This window comes from Schistosoma mansoni (genome assembly GCF_000237925.1).
Source record: "Schistosoma mansoni, WGS project CABG00000000 data, supercontig 0239, strain Puerto Rico, whole genome shotgun sequence".
Lineage (NCBI taxonomy): Eukaryota > Metazoa > Platyhelminthes > Trematoda > Strigeidida > Schistosomatidae > Schistosoma > Schistosoma mansoni.
Window position 1 is genome coordinate 17,991 of NW_017386103.1, and position 20,264 is coordinate 38,254.

At 34.0% G+C, this 20,264-nt stretch overlaps 2 protein-coding genes across 2 annotated transcripts; both read left to right on the top strand.

Moving 5' to 3' along the window:
* Window positions 1–2,328: 2,328 nt before the first annotated feature.
* On the top strand, window positions 2,329–4,337 carry Smp_051580 (hypothetical protein; the record flags this gene model as incomplete). Its single annotated transcript, XM_018792615.1, has 2 exons — window positions 2,329–2,526; window positions 4,227–4,337. 2 exons carry the CDS (start codon window positions 2,329–2,331, stop codon window positions 4,335–4,337), a joined length of 309 nt encoding a protein of 102 aa, XP_018644247.1.
* A 785-nt stretch (window positions 4,338–5,122) lies between these two features.
* On the top strand, window positions 5,123–19,807 carry Smp_149690 (hypothetical protein; the record flags this gene model as incomplete). The annotated part of the gene is made up of 2 exons (XM_018792616.1): window positions 5,123–5,218; window positions 19,664–19,807. The coding sequence occupies 2 exons, from the start codon at window positions 5,123–5,125 to the stop codon at window positions 19,805–19,807; spliced, it is 240 nt and encodes a 79-aa protein (XP_018644246.1).
* Between the last annotated feature and the right edge of the window lie 457 nt (window positions 19,808–20,264).

Below are 20,264 nucleotides of genomic sequence, written 5' to 3' on the forward strand. Positions count from 1 at the left end.
ACTTAGTTGTATTTTTCAACACATTTGCGTATGATGATAAATTGTCAACACAGTTAAAAACGTCTTACACAAATATCAGTAATATTCAGCACGTCCATTCGACTACTCTTTTAAAAATTTAACTACTGTGATAAAAGTTTTCTATTTTTCACGAGTCAGCAAATATATTTTTACGCAGTCGAATTCTTTACAACCTTTCAAATTTATTGAAATTTCAAACTACAGCATTATGTAATGCATATCATCCTTTTTGGTATTTTGTGTAAACGGTGTTCAACCGAAGTTCAACCTAGTTTAGTACAAGAACATAAATAGATCTATGGTTCTATATTTAATTAAAATCATAGAATAATGAGTGATTTATAACGCATGAATGCTAAGCATTTATTAAAGGTTTGATCTTATAGGAAGTAGATTTCTAAAAACTGTTAAAGTCATGAAGATGTTTTTATTACTCATTCGAGATTTGTACGACTAATAGTGGGGATTTTCATATGTACACTATCTAAAGATATTTGTGTTACAGCAAGATATGTTACAAACGAGTCATTGCTAACTTATAATGAATTTCGGGATATGCTTTGGATTAATCTCCTGTCAATATTTCTGAACAGATAATATAGGAGAGTACTTTTATATAATATCTTGTTTCCTACTTGGCATTCTAGTTGATCATTGATTCACATAATCAAAGTAGGGGTGAATCATATAATCTATCATTATATGAATTGTAGTTCTAGAAATAATATTTAATTACTTGAAATCTTTGACGTAAAAGTACGTTCGTTTTCACACAACTTTCCAGTTGTTGAATTAATATCCATTTTAGTGTGACAGTATACTTGTATGAGTTGTGGCAAATTTGTTAGTCCTATGAATTTTTATCGATCCAAGTGGGTCAACATCAAGTTTCTTAAAACATGATAATCACTTTCTTATTCGTACTCCATAAAGATTCAGGATTAACATTTCAAACTTTTAGTTTGTGTTGAACATGCATACTAACAGACCAGTCAGGCACCGCTTCTTGTATATAGTAAGTAATAAATTTCTAAGATAGAACCTGTTATATGTGCATCTTGATGGAACACCGAATTTATCATTCTTCAGTGGACTTTAAGCTACTCGTAATATCCTATGCATAACACTATTTATGGTATATTATCAATTTATTTCTTCATCGGCAATGCCTTCTAAAATTTACTGTGGAGATTTCGCCCTTCCAATTTGTCCGTCTACGTTTGTGATTCGGAACATCAGTTATTTGAGTTAGTATCAAAATTCCAACTAGTAATCTGCTAAACTTTGCAAACCGACTGGAGCAACGTTTAATGTGAATATTTTCAGCTGTTGTGAAAGAATCATATTTAGTCCGCCTTTAGTGCGACATCGAGTTGTACATGATTGATATTTGGTTTCAGAAAAATTAGCGTCAAGTCTGAAATCAAATTTCAGATAGTTGTAAATTTTAATCTTGTCGGTTTAATTTAATTATGATCTTAATTTTGGTTAGGTTCCATCTAAAATTTAGATTGTTCTTCGTAGGACTAGAGAATTTAGTGTACCACTTAAAGTAATACTTCTTATGGAGAATGATTAAACACTAAAGAGGCATATTTTCACATGGAGCGATACCGCATGATCAGGATGTTAGAGCTTCAAGGAAAATAAATTTGCACATTAGTTAGTGATTGCTTACTCATTGAAATCACGAACTGATTTAAGTTAAGCCACCACTGGAAGCACTGGACGGACGTCCCTATCTCAGTGTGGAACTCCCCACCAATGTCTATTCAGGAGCCCGCAACTGGAAATCAAACCGAGGACCGTTGATCTCGGTCCGTGATTCCAATGAAATCCAACGAACTCCACAACCCCATACTGACAATCGCTTACTGTATTTGTGGCTTAAGTTCGTCTTGGTAAATCTCATTCTCATTAGCCATTCGAAACCTATCCAGGTAAACAATCACCATTTTTTTCCAGAGTACTGGTTTCGGTTTCCACTATATGCTTGCTCTTAAACCTTGATGAACATCACTGATCAACTTGTACGAAAGCAGGATACCTTTTGAAAAACGACTTCTCTGGCATATATACTATACCTAGGATAGTAACTCGATAAAAACCGAGTCATTCTAAAACGAGGTCCTTAACAAATCTCACTTAACATGATTAGTGACAAGTTGAAATTGGTATTATATTCTCCCGATATATGACATTCAAATATTGTCCATCACATTCATTCTACAACCAAGGGAACAGTCACGTAGTAATATTCTGCATAGAGGGTGATTCGATTGATGGATTTAATTTTTGCTAACCGAAATGGTTGGAATATGTATTGTTGCACATAAAATCACTGCCGACAATGTAGGTCACAACAAAAACGCTCCAATAGGAAAGCAAATGCGATATAACCAACACCATCTATTGATGAAGTTGCTTATTGATAGTCTGAGTAGTATAATAAATTCAAAATTTAATTCTCTAAATGCTGAAAACTACCAGTTATGCGGTAAACACGTACGCTCTTCTTGAAGTGCATATTTTCAAGATATAATTGTTTTTAATCTTACTATTGTTTTCCTCTGTGTCTAGTGTTCTTGTTTTGTTTGTAGACAGCGTAGCAACTTAAGCTTTTACCAATTTCACCGATCATCGAAAAGTTAGTGCTTTGTGTTATGAGTAAACTTTTTGGTAAAATTCCAAAATTATTGAAATTTTCGCCATATTTAATTGCATAATTCATAAATAATGGCGGATTTACCTAACCAGGTTCACAGAAAAATGTCTAAGTATTCCCTTCTATGTTGTGACTATTGTTGATATGCTTATGTAGTGTTATTTGGATTAATTCTTATTCATAACTTTCTATGTAAGGTGTTTTTCTACTTCAATGCTACTCTTAATATACTGATCATGTATTCCAATTTCAAAACTATCCACATATTAAAATAATTTGTATCATACATATTAAGCTAAACACCTCAGTGAATTCATCGAAAAAGTTCTCAATGTCGCTTCTCACAGAAAATGGATAGTAAGTAAGTTTATGTAATATGATACTAACAAATTATTTGCATACAATATAGTTAGGGGCGGCCAAACCAAAACGTGGCATCAGTGCTTGAAGTCACTAACTTCTAGTCTGAGCCATGTTGGTAGATGCAGACTACTTGGTTGGGGTCCGCGTGACTATCGTAACCAATGGCTGGAGACTCTAGGCGACATGGTTCAGAATCAATCACAATGGCGCAGGTGAATACACTCTTTATCTTCTCTTAAACCTTGAGATTAAAATTGCTTCATATCTGTCTTTCTTCCTGTACTACATCCTTATATACAATCTCTCTTTTATATATTACCACCAGTAAATTAACTACTATGAATTCGGTGTTCATATTGTTGTGCTAACGAGGTATGGCAGCTTGGATCGATGCATATGTATGCCTGGTCCTACGTTGTAACTGACTGAGTTAGAGATCAGTTGTTTTGAGTATCTATCTATCAAATTAATTATTGTTTTTCACACAAATTCCTTTTTTTCTCACAAATCTTTATATTATCTATCTATCTACTTATATATATATATATAATTCTAGACATCTTCATTTGTTGGAAATTATTTTAACGTAATATCCAACAGAATGTCAGATGAATATTTCTGTCTCAATGTAGTTGACTTGACTTTTATGATCAGAATGCTCATCAGTTTAATCATAACTCGCTTTAACATCACGCTCTCAAATGACGTAAATGCATGTATCATCTACTAATTCTGGTCATAAGCTTATTATTTGGAGGTCCTTAATATGAAAGGGATTATTACTGCTTATCGTTAAGCTTTTATATTTATTATCGATTATCTTGGCACAGATACACTTTCATCTGTGTTAACATCTCTTAATTGAATACTTTTTTCGAGTGCTACCTTTTTTTCTTGCTTGTTCACAAGTTGGTTTAATTTCGTTGTGCCGTTTTTGAATAAAACAACTTGAACAGATATCAAGTTTGTATTTTCGATTCAGTTATTTAATCCATTTGATTTTTCTAGATTCACAGCATAGCAGTGGAAACTGGGACTACGGAAGTTTATATACTACCTTTACGTGAAAGACAAATTACCACAACTGATCAGTACAATGAGCATTCGTCTCTCCATAGTTCGTATGACGTGAGTCATGTATGTCTTACACTGAGTCCTCCTCTTTGTCACACTCAAGGACATTCGCCAGAGAGAATTAGAAACGAAGATCGCTAATCAGTCGCGTCCTGTAATCAAAATACATAATACAATCAAAAGATTCTGTCTCCGATTATTCATTCTGCGTTAATTACATAATTCAGTTGAATAGTACTGCAAGCTTCCCTCTAATCTCAGCTTCAGACATTTGCGGATTAAAACTAGAGTTATGTGTACAGAAACTCTTAAATGCATCTCCTTACTATGGCACTAATTTTATTTTATCTTCCCTTTCCGTTTAGCAAAGTGTTTCCATTTTTCCTAATTTTATTCTGTTACTAAAGAGGACTACTTTATTGACTTGGAATTTTTGATTACCATTTGTGCTACGTGTTTTTCATTTCAACTTTGCATGTGTAATTATTCAACTGACCCTAATAACTATATAGTCCCTGTCTTTCATAATTTATTCCTTTATTTTTTCTTTGCTTTGAATGATGTAGTCGATTTCCTGACCATGATTCATCATGGTAATGTTTTAATAAACTTATATATTGTTTTTGGACTGATAATTCAATCGTATTGCTTTGAAAGTGAATTCGTTGAAAAAGATTCCGTTACTGAGAAGACTCATTAACGAATCATATTGATTTATTTTTATGATTTTCAGGGACTAGTTTAGCTTCATCGCTGGCTAATATCATATGGAAAAACACTAAAAACTGGAGTATACAGGTCAATTGTGTTTTTTTTGATATAGCACTCCGGTAAGTACCCAAGACTTGATATGGGATAGAGCCAAGGACCTTTAGTTATTACAGGTATCTCAAGAATATCTGATTAGTGTTATTTAGGTGTACATAAGACCAGTCGTAATTTCATATTAAGATTGTTCCTTTGCACGAAAACACATCTAAATAAATAAACACAGTGAATATGACAAATGTCTACTCGCTGTTTCGATTAATGCCAAAGCATGCAGCTTTTTCAGTTGTGATACTTTTGGTTGGACGAAAGGTTCTGCTGAGAGATGTAAGTCTTCAAACTCACGTCTAAATCATACAGTAATGCATGCTTTTTTAGTCCTGACAACTTTGGTCACTACACCTTAAGAACTTTCCTTAGGCTTATTAGCCTTGATGGCTATCCATTTCTTGCTAGAGCTTCTATTAACAGCTGAATAGCCTAATAAACAAAGCTCCTTATCCAAAGTCTTCTGTCTTACACTTGTCAGGGTAAATGCTCTGTTTATGTGGACATTTTACAGATATAGCTTTTTATCTGTTATCAGCTCTCAGGTTTATGGCTACACTAAGGAAAAGTGGCTATTTATTCTTTTGGTCTTCAGATGGCTTCTAAATGCCCTGCTACGGCTCAGGGTGGGGAGAATCTGCCCTTTCTCTCGAAATGCTCTCAAATGGCCATGCGTATACAGCGATTGCCAGGGAAGTCCTACCCACTGCTTTCTCGCGGCGGGGCTGTTGTTTACGAAATTGAGAAGAAAAAAAGCGAATGTCCGGCGATCAAACCGGGTTAACAGGATCCACCTAGAGTTTTGTTGGTCACTGGCTACCATAGGACCGCATCTCCTCACGATGCTCCACTGCCTTGTAGATTAAACCTCTCTGCCAAAGGAACGGGTTGTGGCTCCCTAATAGAACCCCCGGCTTTGTTTCGAGCACCCGGACAGTATTTCACCTCCCACACAAATCATTCGATTTGTGTGGCGCATATTTATTTGGTGCCTCCTTGTACTGATGTTTCTGTGTTTAAATAAACAAAAATAAAATGTCTTCAGATGGAAGACTAGTGTGATATATCATAAATTCACGCTTGTTGAATGTCGCTACATATATGTATAGTACTCACACATTTCTCCCGCAGATAAATATTTCGGATTGAATCATCGGCTACCTTTTTTCGATGTATATGTCATCTTACAAGGATCCTAAAAGACCCGTTAACCTAACCCGAAGGACTAGTTCAATGAAGATTTATTGACTAAAAATACATTCCTAAACATGTCTTTAGACCAAAATACGATCGTTCACATGCCAATTTTTACACCGTATCACATAGGGCAGAGATAATATGAAGTTACTATAGAAAAGTACAAACTTAATATAGTTCATCTGAATTGATACAAGAAGTACTACTTTCTCAGTGAATGAAAGTTCATACTTGTTATATTGAACGAAATAACAAAGATTGGTTTAGAGAAGTATTATATTTTCTCAGTAAGTATATTCCGTTTATCTAAAAATTATAAAAAATTCTATGTTGAGTTGATGCAAGAAATATTGGTCTTAAAACGTCACATTGAACAAGATTCACATCTATTACTTACTTACTCACGCTTGTTACTCACAATAGAGCATAGGCCGCCGACCAGCATTCTCCAACCCACTCTGTCCTGGGCTTTCCTTTCTAGTTCTATCCAGTTTTTGTTCATTCTTCCCATGTCTGTCTCCATTTCTCGGTGTAATGTATTCTTTGGTCTTCCTCCTCTCCTTTGGCCTTCAGGAATACATGTGAGGGCTGTAGCTCCTCCGGGGGCTACTGCCGGTCCCAAGCCCGGGTAAAGGAGGAGGGTTGGGCATGGGGTTAGCGACCCCATCCCGTAGAAAAACAACTTGCTAAAAAAACGCTAACCAGAAAAACATTATTCAAACCATTCACATCTATTACGCTGGCTGAAATTCATAATGAATTGATCCAAGAAATATTGAACTAAGTAATGTTACTTTTTTACTCCATCATATCAGTAATTTATCTAAATCACTCTCAATTATGTATTGAATTTTATTTGTCCATAATACTGATAACTATGAGAATAATAAATAATCAGAAATTATTCAAAGAGCGATATTTACATTGGATAACGTCAGGATAATACAAATGAGACTCATTAAAAGATAATAAATATTTGTGCTAGGCTATAGGTAACTGATGACAAGCACTATGTGTTTCATTGTAATAGCATATATGATCCACTGATGCAATAATATTCCGTAGGGCTGATCGACGTATACCAGTACAATTGAAGATGCAACTAAATGAGACCAACATGTAAGATGTTCTTGAATTACATTTCCAGCAACCGATCGAACTCGAATGATCGAGTGTGTGTTACATCAGAACTGAGAATTAATAAATGGTAACTGCTTTGTATTATTTATAGGCTATCATTACATATATTTTCATTAGACGACTATCAAGAAACTAGACTAAATATATATTCATATCCCTTTTATCATAAGCTTTCATTTGATCTATCGGCTACTGCAATACGATTTATCATTCTTAACTCATTCCCAATGTATTAACTGTTCTCTCACACTGACAGCCGCTTTTGGCTTGATCTTGTATAATTATCATTTTTAATTTTATGTTATGATGCAGTCTGGTCTACCTGTATATGAACTACCTATGTCTGTAATATACGATTCATATAGCAAAGGCTAATATTTGTGCTATGGACTGAATGAGCTGAGTTAGGCGATAGCCTGCTTTACATAAACGCAATAAGGATACAGAGTTGACTCCTGGCTACTGATGCTGGCTAATGCATCATTGGTCTTGCACAAGGACAAGGTTATATGAGTCGGTGTTCTGATTGGCAACTTTGTCACGTGATATTTACAGGGCCATAATCCATAACCGAGTTAAACAATTAGAGGAAGTGTATGGAGTAGTCTCAATCATTCTCGGTGCACACAAACAAGCTAGAAGTATACGATCGTTAACAATGAGCTCTGGTATAAGTCTTCAGATTTTTTTCTGTATCTGTCTCCTAATCAACCTACAATATTTTCTCATGTAAAGCAGTTAGCTAGTTCATGATATGGCATTAAACTCTTTAATGTTCATTAGTATATTTTTTTTTTGTTTAAGTTCTTAATGTCAGAAATTATGAATGAAAGAAGTTAGTTGACATGGTTTCTTTACATTGATTACAATTATTCATGTACATTTATTATACTTATATTAGCTTTAGTTTATGCACTACTTAATTTCAATCGAATAACTTATATTAGTTTCTTTAACAACAACAACAACAAAAGATCATTTATAATCGACATTTGTATACGAAAATAGTTTTGGAAAAGAGCAAATAGCATATACCATAGTTTATTTATATTACTTAGCATGTTCAATGAGATCTAGACCAATCAAAGTAGTGAACTGATATTTAAAATGTAAATATTGACATATTTTCAAAGGAATTCAAATAAGTATACCTCAAGTAGTACAGTTGTATTTCAAATGTCAAAAAGTAAGTTCCATATGTCAGATCAATACATCTATAGTAATAAATTAACAATCATCAATGATGGTGCTGCCTATAACCATATTTACTGAGCTCAAGTAGAGCAAAATAAACTACATACTATAACAAAGACTGATGATCAACTAAAACAAATATAATGCAAAATAGCCAGCATGAGAGGGAATTCCAAAGAGTAACATTTTAAAGGGCTAATTGACAATAACCAAATCTCCTGAAAGCTTATATTATTCGTAAGAGGTAAAGAGAGACCAATCAAAAGACAGGTTAAATGTGATAGAACGAAAGGAGTTAATATTTACTGAGGTTATCCCCTAGTATATTTAAAAAAGATAGTCATAAATCGTTGAGAATAATCTTTTTCATGAATTATTGCTCCATAATGAACGTTTCTTGGTGAATGAAGGATACATCAGCTACAAATGGAAAAGATGGCAAATGAGTTACAAAAAAAGATTTGTACATCGTAAAATGTGTACACAAATTCAGCTAAATGGACTAGTTAGGAGCAGATATTTACAAAAGTATATATCACTCTTTAGCGGTGGATCGGTGAATTTTTTATTGTGTTAGTTACTTACTAACTTCTATTAATGTACTGTTAATTAGTGGCAGTTAGATGGATACACTATAAATGTATACCTTCATTCTGACTTACCACTAATTTGCAATTGAAAAGTGATTAAGGGTCCCGAAAGGTAACACTTGTAATCAACTAAAATTACGCGTTTTCATAATTATTCGGACGACTTCCCTACTTAAACAGTTCAACATATTTGTTCTATTATTGTCTGAATATTCATAAATTTTGAAACGTTATTTAGACCATATTAAGATCACGAACCGATCTAAGTTAGACTTTCGTTGTCTGCCTAGGAGCACAAGACGGTCGTTTCACACCTAGTATGGCACTGCTTAGCAATGAGCATCCACTCGTCACAACCGGTATTGAGAAACAATTTCCTGAGTCCTAGTGACAATTCATGGTCAGTGAAGTATGTCTATGTCGAGTATGAGGAAGTTACTCACAACGACGATGAAAGATGGTCACTCAATATCGCGGATTAATTAAATTCAGGATTGTCAGCTATTGGACTTAGCTCAGTAGCCCAGAAGTTATGCGTTCATGCTCGAGATCGAAGGTCCATGGTTTTATTTCCAGTTGTGAGGTAACAGGTGAGAAGTCTCGTTCTAAGACGAAACGGCCATCCAGTGCTTTCAAGTTTTTAATATCTAACATAAATCGGTTAATCACCTCGGTATAATTCAACAATCCTTATAACTTCAAACTGATAATGATAGAAACCAGTTTCTCTGTATAATATTAGATGCTCCAAATGAGAAGATTTATCTCCGTTTTCAGGATACTTTGCGTTAATTGTAGTGAATCATAAATAGTTGTTCTTTTTTAAAAAAGTTATACAAATATCTAACACCATTGTAGAATTTAGAGTAACCAAGAATTAAAATCTAATAAGATTTAATTGGCAATACCAACTATGAATGTTTAAGAAGACTTTTTTTCATTTATCACAACAACATTCCACAAAAGTTTTTAATCTCATTGTCTTTAAATTAAAAGAAGCCTTGATTATTCTATAAGAGTAAGTCACCTTATTTTAATAAACTCATCACTATACCAATCATTGAAAGAAAAAAACCATCGCAAAAATGCTTATAATTAGTTCCGGATTTATAAAAGTTAAACATTCTTTCTTAACTTAAAAGAGCATGATTACACTTTTTTTTTCTCTCAGTAACTAACTAATACGGAATGTATTCCATTATGTTTATTTTTTTATTTTTTTTAAAAAAAGAAGAGGTTATGGATAACTTAGTTCATCACTTATACATGTTGTAACGTGTATCGACTTTAAATAGGTGGTATCTTGATGTTAAAAAAAATGTTAAAAAGTTGAATGGTTACTTTTATCGAGATTTTTTAAAATATTTTTTCATTTATTTATAACCTGTATGTTTTATTTAGATTAATCAAAATTTATAGAATAATAATAGTGAATTTTCATAGTTAAAAGAGTGAGTCAATTGAAGCTAGACCACCAAGGAAAACCTGGAAGCACTGGATTGCCGTTTCGTCCTATCGTGGGACTCCTCGTGGATTGGTTGGAGTTAGACATAAACACCATCGGATGCCTGCCAGCTCAGTGGTCTATCGGTTTAGTGCTTTGGCGCGAGACGGGTAGATCCTGGGTTCGAATCTCGTGAGGCAGGATCGCGGATGAGCACTGCTGAGGAGTCCCACAATAGGATGAAACGGCCGACTAGTGCTTCCAGGTTTTCCTTGGTGGTCTAGCTTCAATTGACTCAAGCTTTCAATTATGAAAATACTAAATCTCTACAAAACCCTTTCTGAATAGTGAATTTATTAATTAGAAAAAAAATTTATGAGTTTCGAATGATTTTTGGCTGTAAATAATATAAGAATAAATTAGAAATAGAAGGAATATTCCTAATGATTTGTAACTGATTTTATTGTTACTACTTAACCTATTTCTAAACAGTTTTTCAATGTTCTAATTATTGTTATCCTATGAACACCAAGAAATACAAGTCAGGATAAACAGTGTAGCAGAAGCCTCAGCATCAGTAAACTTCAATATACCCAACGGTAGAAACAAGATCCTCATATATAAAATGGAGAATATCAATCTGATCACACTTGATGGATTAGCTCTGAAAGAGGTGGAATCTTTCATGTACCTGGTCATCATCATCGATTAAAGAGCTAGACCACCAAGGAAAACCTGGGAGCACTGGACGGCCGTTTCATCCTATTGTGGGACTCCTGAGCAGTGCGCATCCACGATCACGCCTCGCGAGATTCGAACCTAGAACCCATCGATCTCGCGCGAACGCTTAACCTCTAGACCACGGTATTAATGCCTAACTTCAACCGGTTCACGAGATCGAGCGATGTCTTCAGTGAGTTATTATCTCACAACATTCCCGGTTGTATTACACTGGTCACTGCTTCTCACTAGAAGTCCAGGAAGTACCTCTTGAAGCCAGTCACTAGTGAGCATATGTTGATTTATATCAGAAGAGGTTAGGCATTAACACCGTTGGATGCCGGCCAACTCAGTGGTTTAGAGGTTAGGCGTTCGCGCGAGATCTATGGGTTCTAGGTTCGAAACCAGCGAGGCGCGATCGTGGATGCGCACTGATCAGGCGTCCGACAATAGGATGAAACGGCCGTCCAGTGCTTCCAGATTTTTTCACGGTGGTCAAGCTTCAATCGACTCATGATCTCAACCATTAGAAATTACTAGATTTTAATGTTTTTAGTTTGTAATGGATTAATAATGAATATGAATTAGTACATAAAACAGTACTGGAAAGTTTACTAATGCAAAACTGAGTAATTTTATTTTTGGAGACATTGACTTCTGTATATCTGGACGAGAATAAATGAAAGATGGAATTACTTATGGACTAATATTATAAGAATATTCTTATTGTATGACTATTAAGTAACTATATTATATGTTTTTATTCATATTTCTTTCATTATAAGCTTTTATTTGACCTATTGGTTACTATTTTCAAATTATTCTCAATCTATTAGTAACACTTCCTCACAATCACAGACACTTTTAGCTTGTTCCTATAGAAATGTTACTCACTACTTTATGGTGTGATGTGGTCTGATTTTTCTTGTATATAAATCAAGTATGTTTAAAATAGATTATTCGATATAGCGTAGGCTGATATGTATGTTCTGGACTGAATCTACTAAGTTACGCAAAAAGCTGCTATCTCAAAGACATATAAGAACGTTAAGCTGCTCGTACTGGCTTATGCGTCGTTGGTTTGGTCAATAAGTTGGCGATTCTAAGTGACCATTGTATCGCGTGAGATATTAGCAGGACACAAGTTAGAACAGTTTCAATGATTGGTCTTCTTTTTCAAATAAATTCAAGTTTTGTAATGAATTTTAGATTAATTCCAGGTAAAGATAAACTTAATCAAAATGTGAATGATACTGTCTGTTTCTTATAGACCCTTGGTAGTTTTCTAAAAAAAGTAGAGATCGTTAACTTAGTTTCTGAATGGATATATATATGTGTTATTTAGGCCATATTTAGTTATTTGATAAAATGACTTGCTTTGTTCGTAATTCATTTAATGTGTAGATGTTCACAGAATAACACAGTTTTTTTCCGATAAAGTTCTCAACGAACATATTAGACAACTGAACATATTTATACAGTAAAACAAACAATGAAATATGAACAAATATAATTAGTTCTGTTTAGTTTTGCTCACCGGTTACCATGGGACAACATCTCCTCACGATGCTCCACTGCCTTGTGGATCAGATCTTCAGGTCAAAGGCTCCGGGTATCGTCCCCTAAGAAAACCATCTGCTTCATTTTGGGCAACCGGTCAGTACCACAGCCCTCACACAAATCAAATGAGATTTGTGTGGCGCATATATATCTGGTTCCCCTTTGTACCAATATTTATGTGTTTAAATAAAAATAATAAATAAGTTTTGCTGTAAACTATAAAGTCAACACAAGGGATTTTTTAAAAGAGAAGACATCATAGTTTTGCAACAACAAAAAGTAGAACACAATGGTTATGCTTTATAGTTAATAAGATAAATGTACGTTGAATAGGTGCCTTGGATAAAACAAAAGCTTACAAAAAAATATATGGAGAAAATCGTATAGAAAAACGACTGGTAGATTATTATATCTTCAAGAAGCAAAAGATTTCTGTCATCGGTTTGCTACTCACGTGGAGGTAAAAGGCCTATAGTTAATGAATAATAATTCAACAACAGTTTCTGTGTTAACAGGAAAATAATAATATGGAAAATATAAAAATACAGTGATATGTCTTGCTGATTGAAGGCTATACTCGGATCCTAAGCTAGTATCGTAACCCCCAAGCTAGAACTACACAGCGACTTGAACACGAGAGAAAAGGCACAAAATATGCGGGAAGCACTTCACTCCAAAGGTTCATTTATATACAGAAAATATAGGATTTTTATAGTATTTTAGAAGTCCTCGGGTTTTCCTGAAAATTCTAGAATACTACTAAACATAGCAGCAGTGTAGTAATCAGACAATCAGAACCTCCACAAGTGACTTTTCATTTTCGCGATACTTCTAGCAAAACTTCTAATCGAACGCTGATTGGGTAAAATGCTTCTTAATGTTTCCTGAGCTTGTCATGCCTATTGTGAGAAATTTTCAGGATCATCCCAATACCCCTTTTTTTTCTTGAAGATTCGGGGTTGGTATCCAGACTGAATTTTGTGACTTTATCCTCCCCTACAAAACAATGTTGGATCATCAACTTCCGACATACTGACGTTGTTACAGATCGAGTTTATGGGACGGTTTGTTAATTTCAACCTTTCTATCCAATCAAGTCCCAATAGGTCGAGTGATGGACGTTCTGTCAGAAATATTACTCCCTTCTCCGTAGACTCTTTGACTGTGATTTCACAAAGCATTTCACCAGAAATGTTTAGAATTCCCCCGGATGCACTATGTGCTAATTGATGAGTTGAATATATTCTCAGTCTCCCAATTTTCTCCCACGTTCTCCTGCTTATAGTTGTTATATCGGAGGTTGTGTCTAGCTGTAAGCGGGCATACAGTAATCCAAGTATTCAAAATTTTGATAATAAAATATGTACATTAATTTCATAGAGGGTAGTTCTGAGAGTTTAAGCTTCTCTAAATTTACACAGATGATATTATACATCGAACCTATGATGAGTATAGGTTGGCTACCAATATACTTCAGTCTCCTCCAGCTTACATATAATGATTCTGATAACTAACGGATCTGGAAATAGCATTAATTTCTTTTTCCATTTTTGTAACGAATTCTATGTTGTCTCAAATGCTGTTAATCAAACTTTTAGCCTGCATCTTTTTGATGATGACAAATATTACGTCCATTTATTAGATCCACATCTCTAGTACCATTACTGACCTGTTTAATGCTGTATCTACAGCAAACCTAAATATCAATTTTTAAAATGACATTTCTTTCATCTGGTTGCAGATTTTTTATTCAATCAAAAACATTTTAACAAACATAAATTAATGGGCTCAATCAAATACTGACTTTGAAACGTATGTTCTGAAATATTTATGAGAAACAGAGAGACAATATCATTTGGAAGGGGTTTTGTGGAGATTTCATTATTTTCATAGTTGAAATCATGAGTCGATTGAAGCTAGACCACCAAGGGAAACCTGGAAGCACTGGACGGCCGTTTCGCCCTATTGTGGGACTCCTCAGCAGGGCGCATCCATGATCTCGCCTCGCGGGATTCGAACCCAAGACCTACCCGTCTCGCGCCAGGGCACTTAACCGATAGACCACTGAGCCAGCATCCGACGGTGTTCTTGTGAGAAGCAGTGACCAGTGGAGTTCAACCGGGTCTGTTGTGAGATATCAACACACTGAAGACAATTGGTGAACGGTTGCTCAACTTCGTGGATTGGTTGAAGTTAGGCATTAACACCGTTGGATGCCGGCTCAATGTTCTAGAGGTTAAGCGTTCAAGCGCGAGACTGATAGGTCCTGGGTTGGAATCTCGCGAGGCGCGATCGTGGGTGCGCACTGCTGAGGAGTCCCACGATAGGACGGAACGGCCGTCCAGTGCTTCCAGGTTTCCCATGGTGGTCTAGCTTCAATTGACTCATGCTTTCAACTATGATAATATCGTTTGTCAGTTTTAGCTCAACTTAAGTAACTATGGCTTCGATATTAAAAAATATCAAGTAATCAGTGTTAATTTAAACATTTTATATACACTATATATTTATGAAGAGCATAAACTGCAGGAAACATCTAAAAAATTACACTTCAGACTTGATAGAGTGATAATCTAAATGTACAACAATTTTGATATTTACCAAGAACTTATTTTGAGAAATTATCCAAAAAGATACATAGAACTACAATTAATAGTCGCAAATAATGAGCTCACTTTGAGTCAAACACAAGGCTAAACGAAGATCAGACTCTGTAGGTATCACTTAAGATTATGTTGTTGTTTTTTTCATTTTCTCATTCATATTTGAGTATTCAATACAAAATATAATTCACTATCTAACATTTTATGTTTTATTATTAGAATTATTCATATTGACGCCAATTCAAACAAATAATCATTATGTTATTTTGACCCTGAAGCCATTGTTCTTTAAAACAAATGATAATGTCTTTGAGAGGTACCTTGTTTAAAACAACATTTTATTTTCTAATATTTAAAGAAGACATTATATTGGATATTAATCAGTGTTAACCATTTCTTTGGAGAGAATCAAGTTTATATTGATTACTAAATATATAGAAGATATTGAGGTTATTAAGCCATAATGAAAGAGAAAGAATTCTAAAATATTAGAGCATGGTGAACCGTTGATATAAGAAAGTTAAAATGATATTATAAATCCTAAATTGTAGTGATAGTGTAAGTTCATTCATTCTGTACTGATCTATAGCTGTGAAACATGTGCTACGAGTCAAAAAGGCATGGTTGATTGGCAAGTACTAGACCCAAATCACATTTTCTGGTTTGCACTTTTTAGTAAGGTTGTTTCCCACGGGATGACGTTGCTGACCCCATGTCTAACCGATCTCCTTTACCCGGCCATGGAACTGGCAATAACCCCAAAAGAGTTACAAGCCGACTGGACAATATTCCAGCTGAAGAACTAAAGTTACACATAGAAGTAACTGCAAACATGTTCCATATTCTATTCAGGAAAAAATTTGGGAGGGAGAACAAGTGCCACTGATGGACCGCAAGGAAGAAGGACAGCTCATCAAGATACCAAAGAAAGGAGATCTGAGCAAATGTGGAAACTATAGAGGCATCATACTACTATCGGTACCAGGAAATGTTTTCAAAAGAGTGTTACTGAACCGGATGATAGATTCAGTAGATTTCCAGCTTCTAGATCAACAGACCGGATCCCATAAGGATCGATCGTGCACAGACCGAATCGCGACACTATGGATCATCGTTGAACAATCAATTGAATGGAACTCGTCACTATACGTCAACTTTATTGAGTATGAGACGTTTGACAGTGCGAATAGGAGGACTTTATGGAAAATTCTCCATCACTGTAGTGTACATGAAATGATCAACACCATCCGCAATTTATATGACGAACTACACTGCGAAGTCGTGAATGAAGAACAGCTGACAAATACATTTCAACATAAAACTGACATCAGACAAGGCTGTTTATCACTGCCCCTTCTCCTTGTTCTGCCGGTCTATAGGATTATGAAGACCTCCTTATCTGAGGGGGTAGCACGGAATACAATGGACAGCTCGGATGCAACTAGACGATCTGGACTCCGCAGATGACCTAGCCCTTCTATCCTATACATACCAATAAATGCAGGTGGAGACAGCCAGTGAAACAGCAGTAGACCACAACATACACAAGGTAAAAAGCAGGGTCGTGAAATACAACACTTGATGGACAAGCTCTAGATAGAATCGTCGAAAAACCAGGAGGATTTGATACAGATGTGAATGCACGGATTCGGAGAACAACGGCAGCATTCCGACAAATAAAAACATCTGGGACAATTTTTAACCAACACCAAAGTCAAGATTTTCAATATGAATGCCAAGACATTTCTATTGTATGGAGTGGAAACTTGGAGAACTACCACAACCATCACCAAAAATGTACAGGTATTTATAAACAATTATCTAAGCAAGATAATCCAGATCCGTTGGCCGGATACTGTTAGCTAAAACCTACTTTGGGAGAGAACAATATGTAGAAGTGGTTTAAAAAGAAGTACGCTTTCCCGAACACTAACTTTCTACCAATTAATGAAATAATTATGATCCAAACATCCTGGATGGAATCTATATAACAGACAAACCCTTTGATGGTGAAAAAGGTTTAACTGAACTTTTTGTGACATGGTTATATTACTTTAATATACAAATTTTATTTGATCAACAACCGGTCAGAAAATGCTTATTATTGGACACTACTTAATACAATCAAAAAGTCATTTATTTTAAATGTATTCACTGTATACATTTATCGTCATGAGTAAAATGACTTCATCCAAATTTGTTCACCTTTTTTAGTTAAGCATAGCAGCATTGTCGAACATCCACAACGAAATCATCTAGGCATTATTACTACTTTGATACCAACCACGAACATTTGTTTTCATGATGCTATAAAGAACAATTACACTGATCATCAGTTGATCTTATCCCAGAAATACTAAATAGCATCGCCAATGAATTTCACTTTTTCGGAAACTATTAGGTGAAGTGTAAAATAAATAGATTACCAACACTAATAAAATGTAAATTTACTTTGTAGGTCAACATTATTTAGACTTGATATAGTAGAAAAATAATAATGCACAAATTGACACCAGTTTACAAATAGAAAAATGTAACTGTCATTTATGATTGGACTGGATCATACCGAAATACTATGTAACTATTCATCTGAACTTACTCAGAATGTATTGGGCCTAGCTGAATCTTTAATTGTGATGGTATGAACTAGTTCGATTTGAATATATTCAAAGACTAATCTCTTGTGAATTTAGGTTATATCAAGGCAATACGCAATACTAAGTTGAATTTATATATCTTTATTGTTATCGTGACTGCTTCTAAAGATCTAATTGAAAATATATACTACATATTTTTTTAATATTGAAATATTTCAACAAGTTACTGATTCGCTGTAAATGGTTATCATTTTATAGAAGAGTTCTGAATAATTTCGAAGAATTAACTTAACTACTTATAATCATATAACTAGTCATAAACATCTGTAAAATTACTACTAGTGAGTACGATTGGTAATGATTCCATGTCTTTGTGTACCTCACTTATCCATAAAATAGTAAACAATTAACAGAATTTTAATCAACATTTAGATTTATTCAATCTAATGGCGAATACAAAGAATTTAAACAAAAATAAAAACCAAAATAGAGAAGAACAGCAGGAATTAAGACATACAAGCAGATGGAACAACTAGATGATGATATGCATCGAAATGTTTTTATCTTCTTTCTTTCCAAAAAAACAAAAGAAGTGATCGTGAATACGAAGTAGTTGTAACGATTATTTATCTATAGAGTGAATGAATGAAAAGATGAAGACACATAGTGAAGCGTAGTCATTTGAACATATCCATTAAAATACAACTAAAATAAAACAAATATATATGAAAAATATTAGGAATGCTCTAAATGGTCATGTTATCAAATAGGATTGAAAAAAAAAATATCCACATTAGAAATAGAACATAAACACAGAAAACACTTTTTTTTCAAAAAAAAAAAAAAAGAAAAGATCAATGAAACCCATGATTTCAATGGAAAGAGAACTCAAATATGAAGATGGGAAACTTAGAATGAAGACAAATTACTGTAAGATATGTGTTACTGAAGAATGCTAGTCAGTCAGCTAAAACATAGGACCAGGCACATTTATGCATCGGTCCAAGTTGCCATACCTCAAACAGCACTCAAGACCATTGAAGAATGCAAGCCAAAATTATTATTATCATTAAGTGTTAAAATACTAGAAAAATAATAATCACATTAAAATCTAAGACTAAATTACAATAAGTGAAGGAACAAAAAGAACAAAAAAAGAACTCAACAAAACATTGTAAAACGCACACACACACACACACACGAAGTATAATAATCATTTGAAGCATACAGTAAAATTAAAAAGAAGTCACCTGTTGGAATATCACTTGTAAATGGTATTAAAAAAATAATGCCATACTATTGAAGATTAAAACAATTCATTAAGCATAAATGAAACTCTCCATAGAAAATTGTCTATAATGAACAGTTGTGAAAATAATCATAAAAAAAAATAAATAAATAAATAAACTGTGGAACAAAATAAATAAATTTAATAGATAAACTAACAACATGAATGAATACATACAACAATAAACTTTCATAGGAAAAGGAGAAAGACAACAGCAACAACAACAACAACAGAACTTTACATAGAAACCAAGTTTATGATGACAGTAATATTACTAAAAATGCATCAATAAATAAACGCATTAATTCGTTAGTTGATATTGTGATCTGTTTTCGTTCTTTGACAATCTATTCAGTGATTGTTTTCTTTTTTTTTTTAATGCTTTTTACAGATGAACAATATTATTTTAAAGGAAAAAGGACTTCACAACAAAAAAAAACGGGAAAAGAAAACAGTGACAGTATACAAATGGAGAATAGAATTGAAAGAACAAACTAATCTTGTTATAGAAAAAAAATATAACGTACATAAATGAAAACAGTTCATCTTTTTTGGAATTTTTCAGTGCTATTGAATCTGATTATCATTGGTGGTAGGAGAAGGAATCGGATGAAGACAATTCAATAATTTATACTTCACTGATTATTATGACAGAACATATAATTTTTCTGGCATAATATAAATTGGAATCTATGTGAAATACTGTTTGTTTATTCGACATAACAACAATTTTAAATCATAAAGTCAATTATTGTTCACAATAAAACATTGAATGATTTAAAATGGCGAATTGTGAGTATTTATTGCTGTGATCAAATATGAAAATAAACAAAAAAACACGTATTTGTGCTTCCGAACACATATCGATATGAATATAAGCACAGGAGAAATAACTTTTTTGGAAGACCTAGTGATGGAAGTCAAGCTAAAAAGTAAATAAGGAAGAAAAACATTAGGGCATTTTAAGTACCTTATAGTGTATTAATAAATTG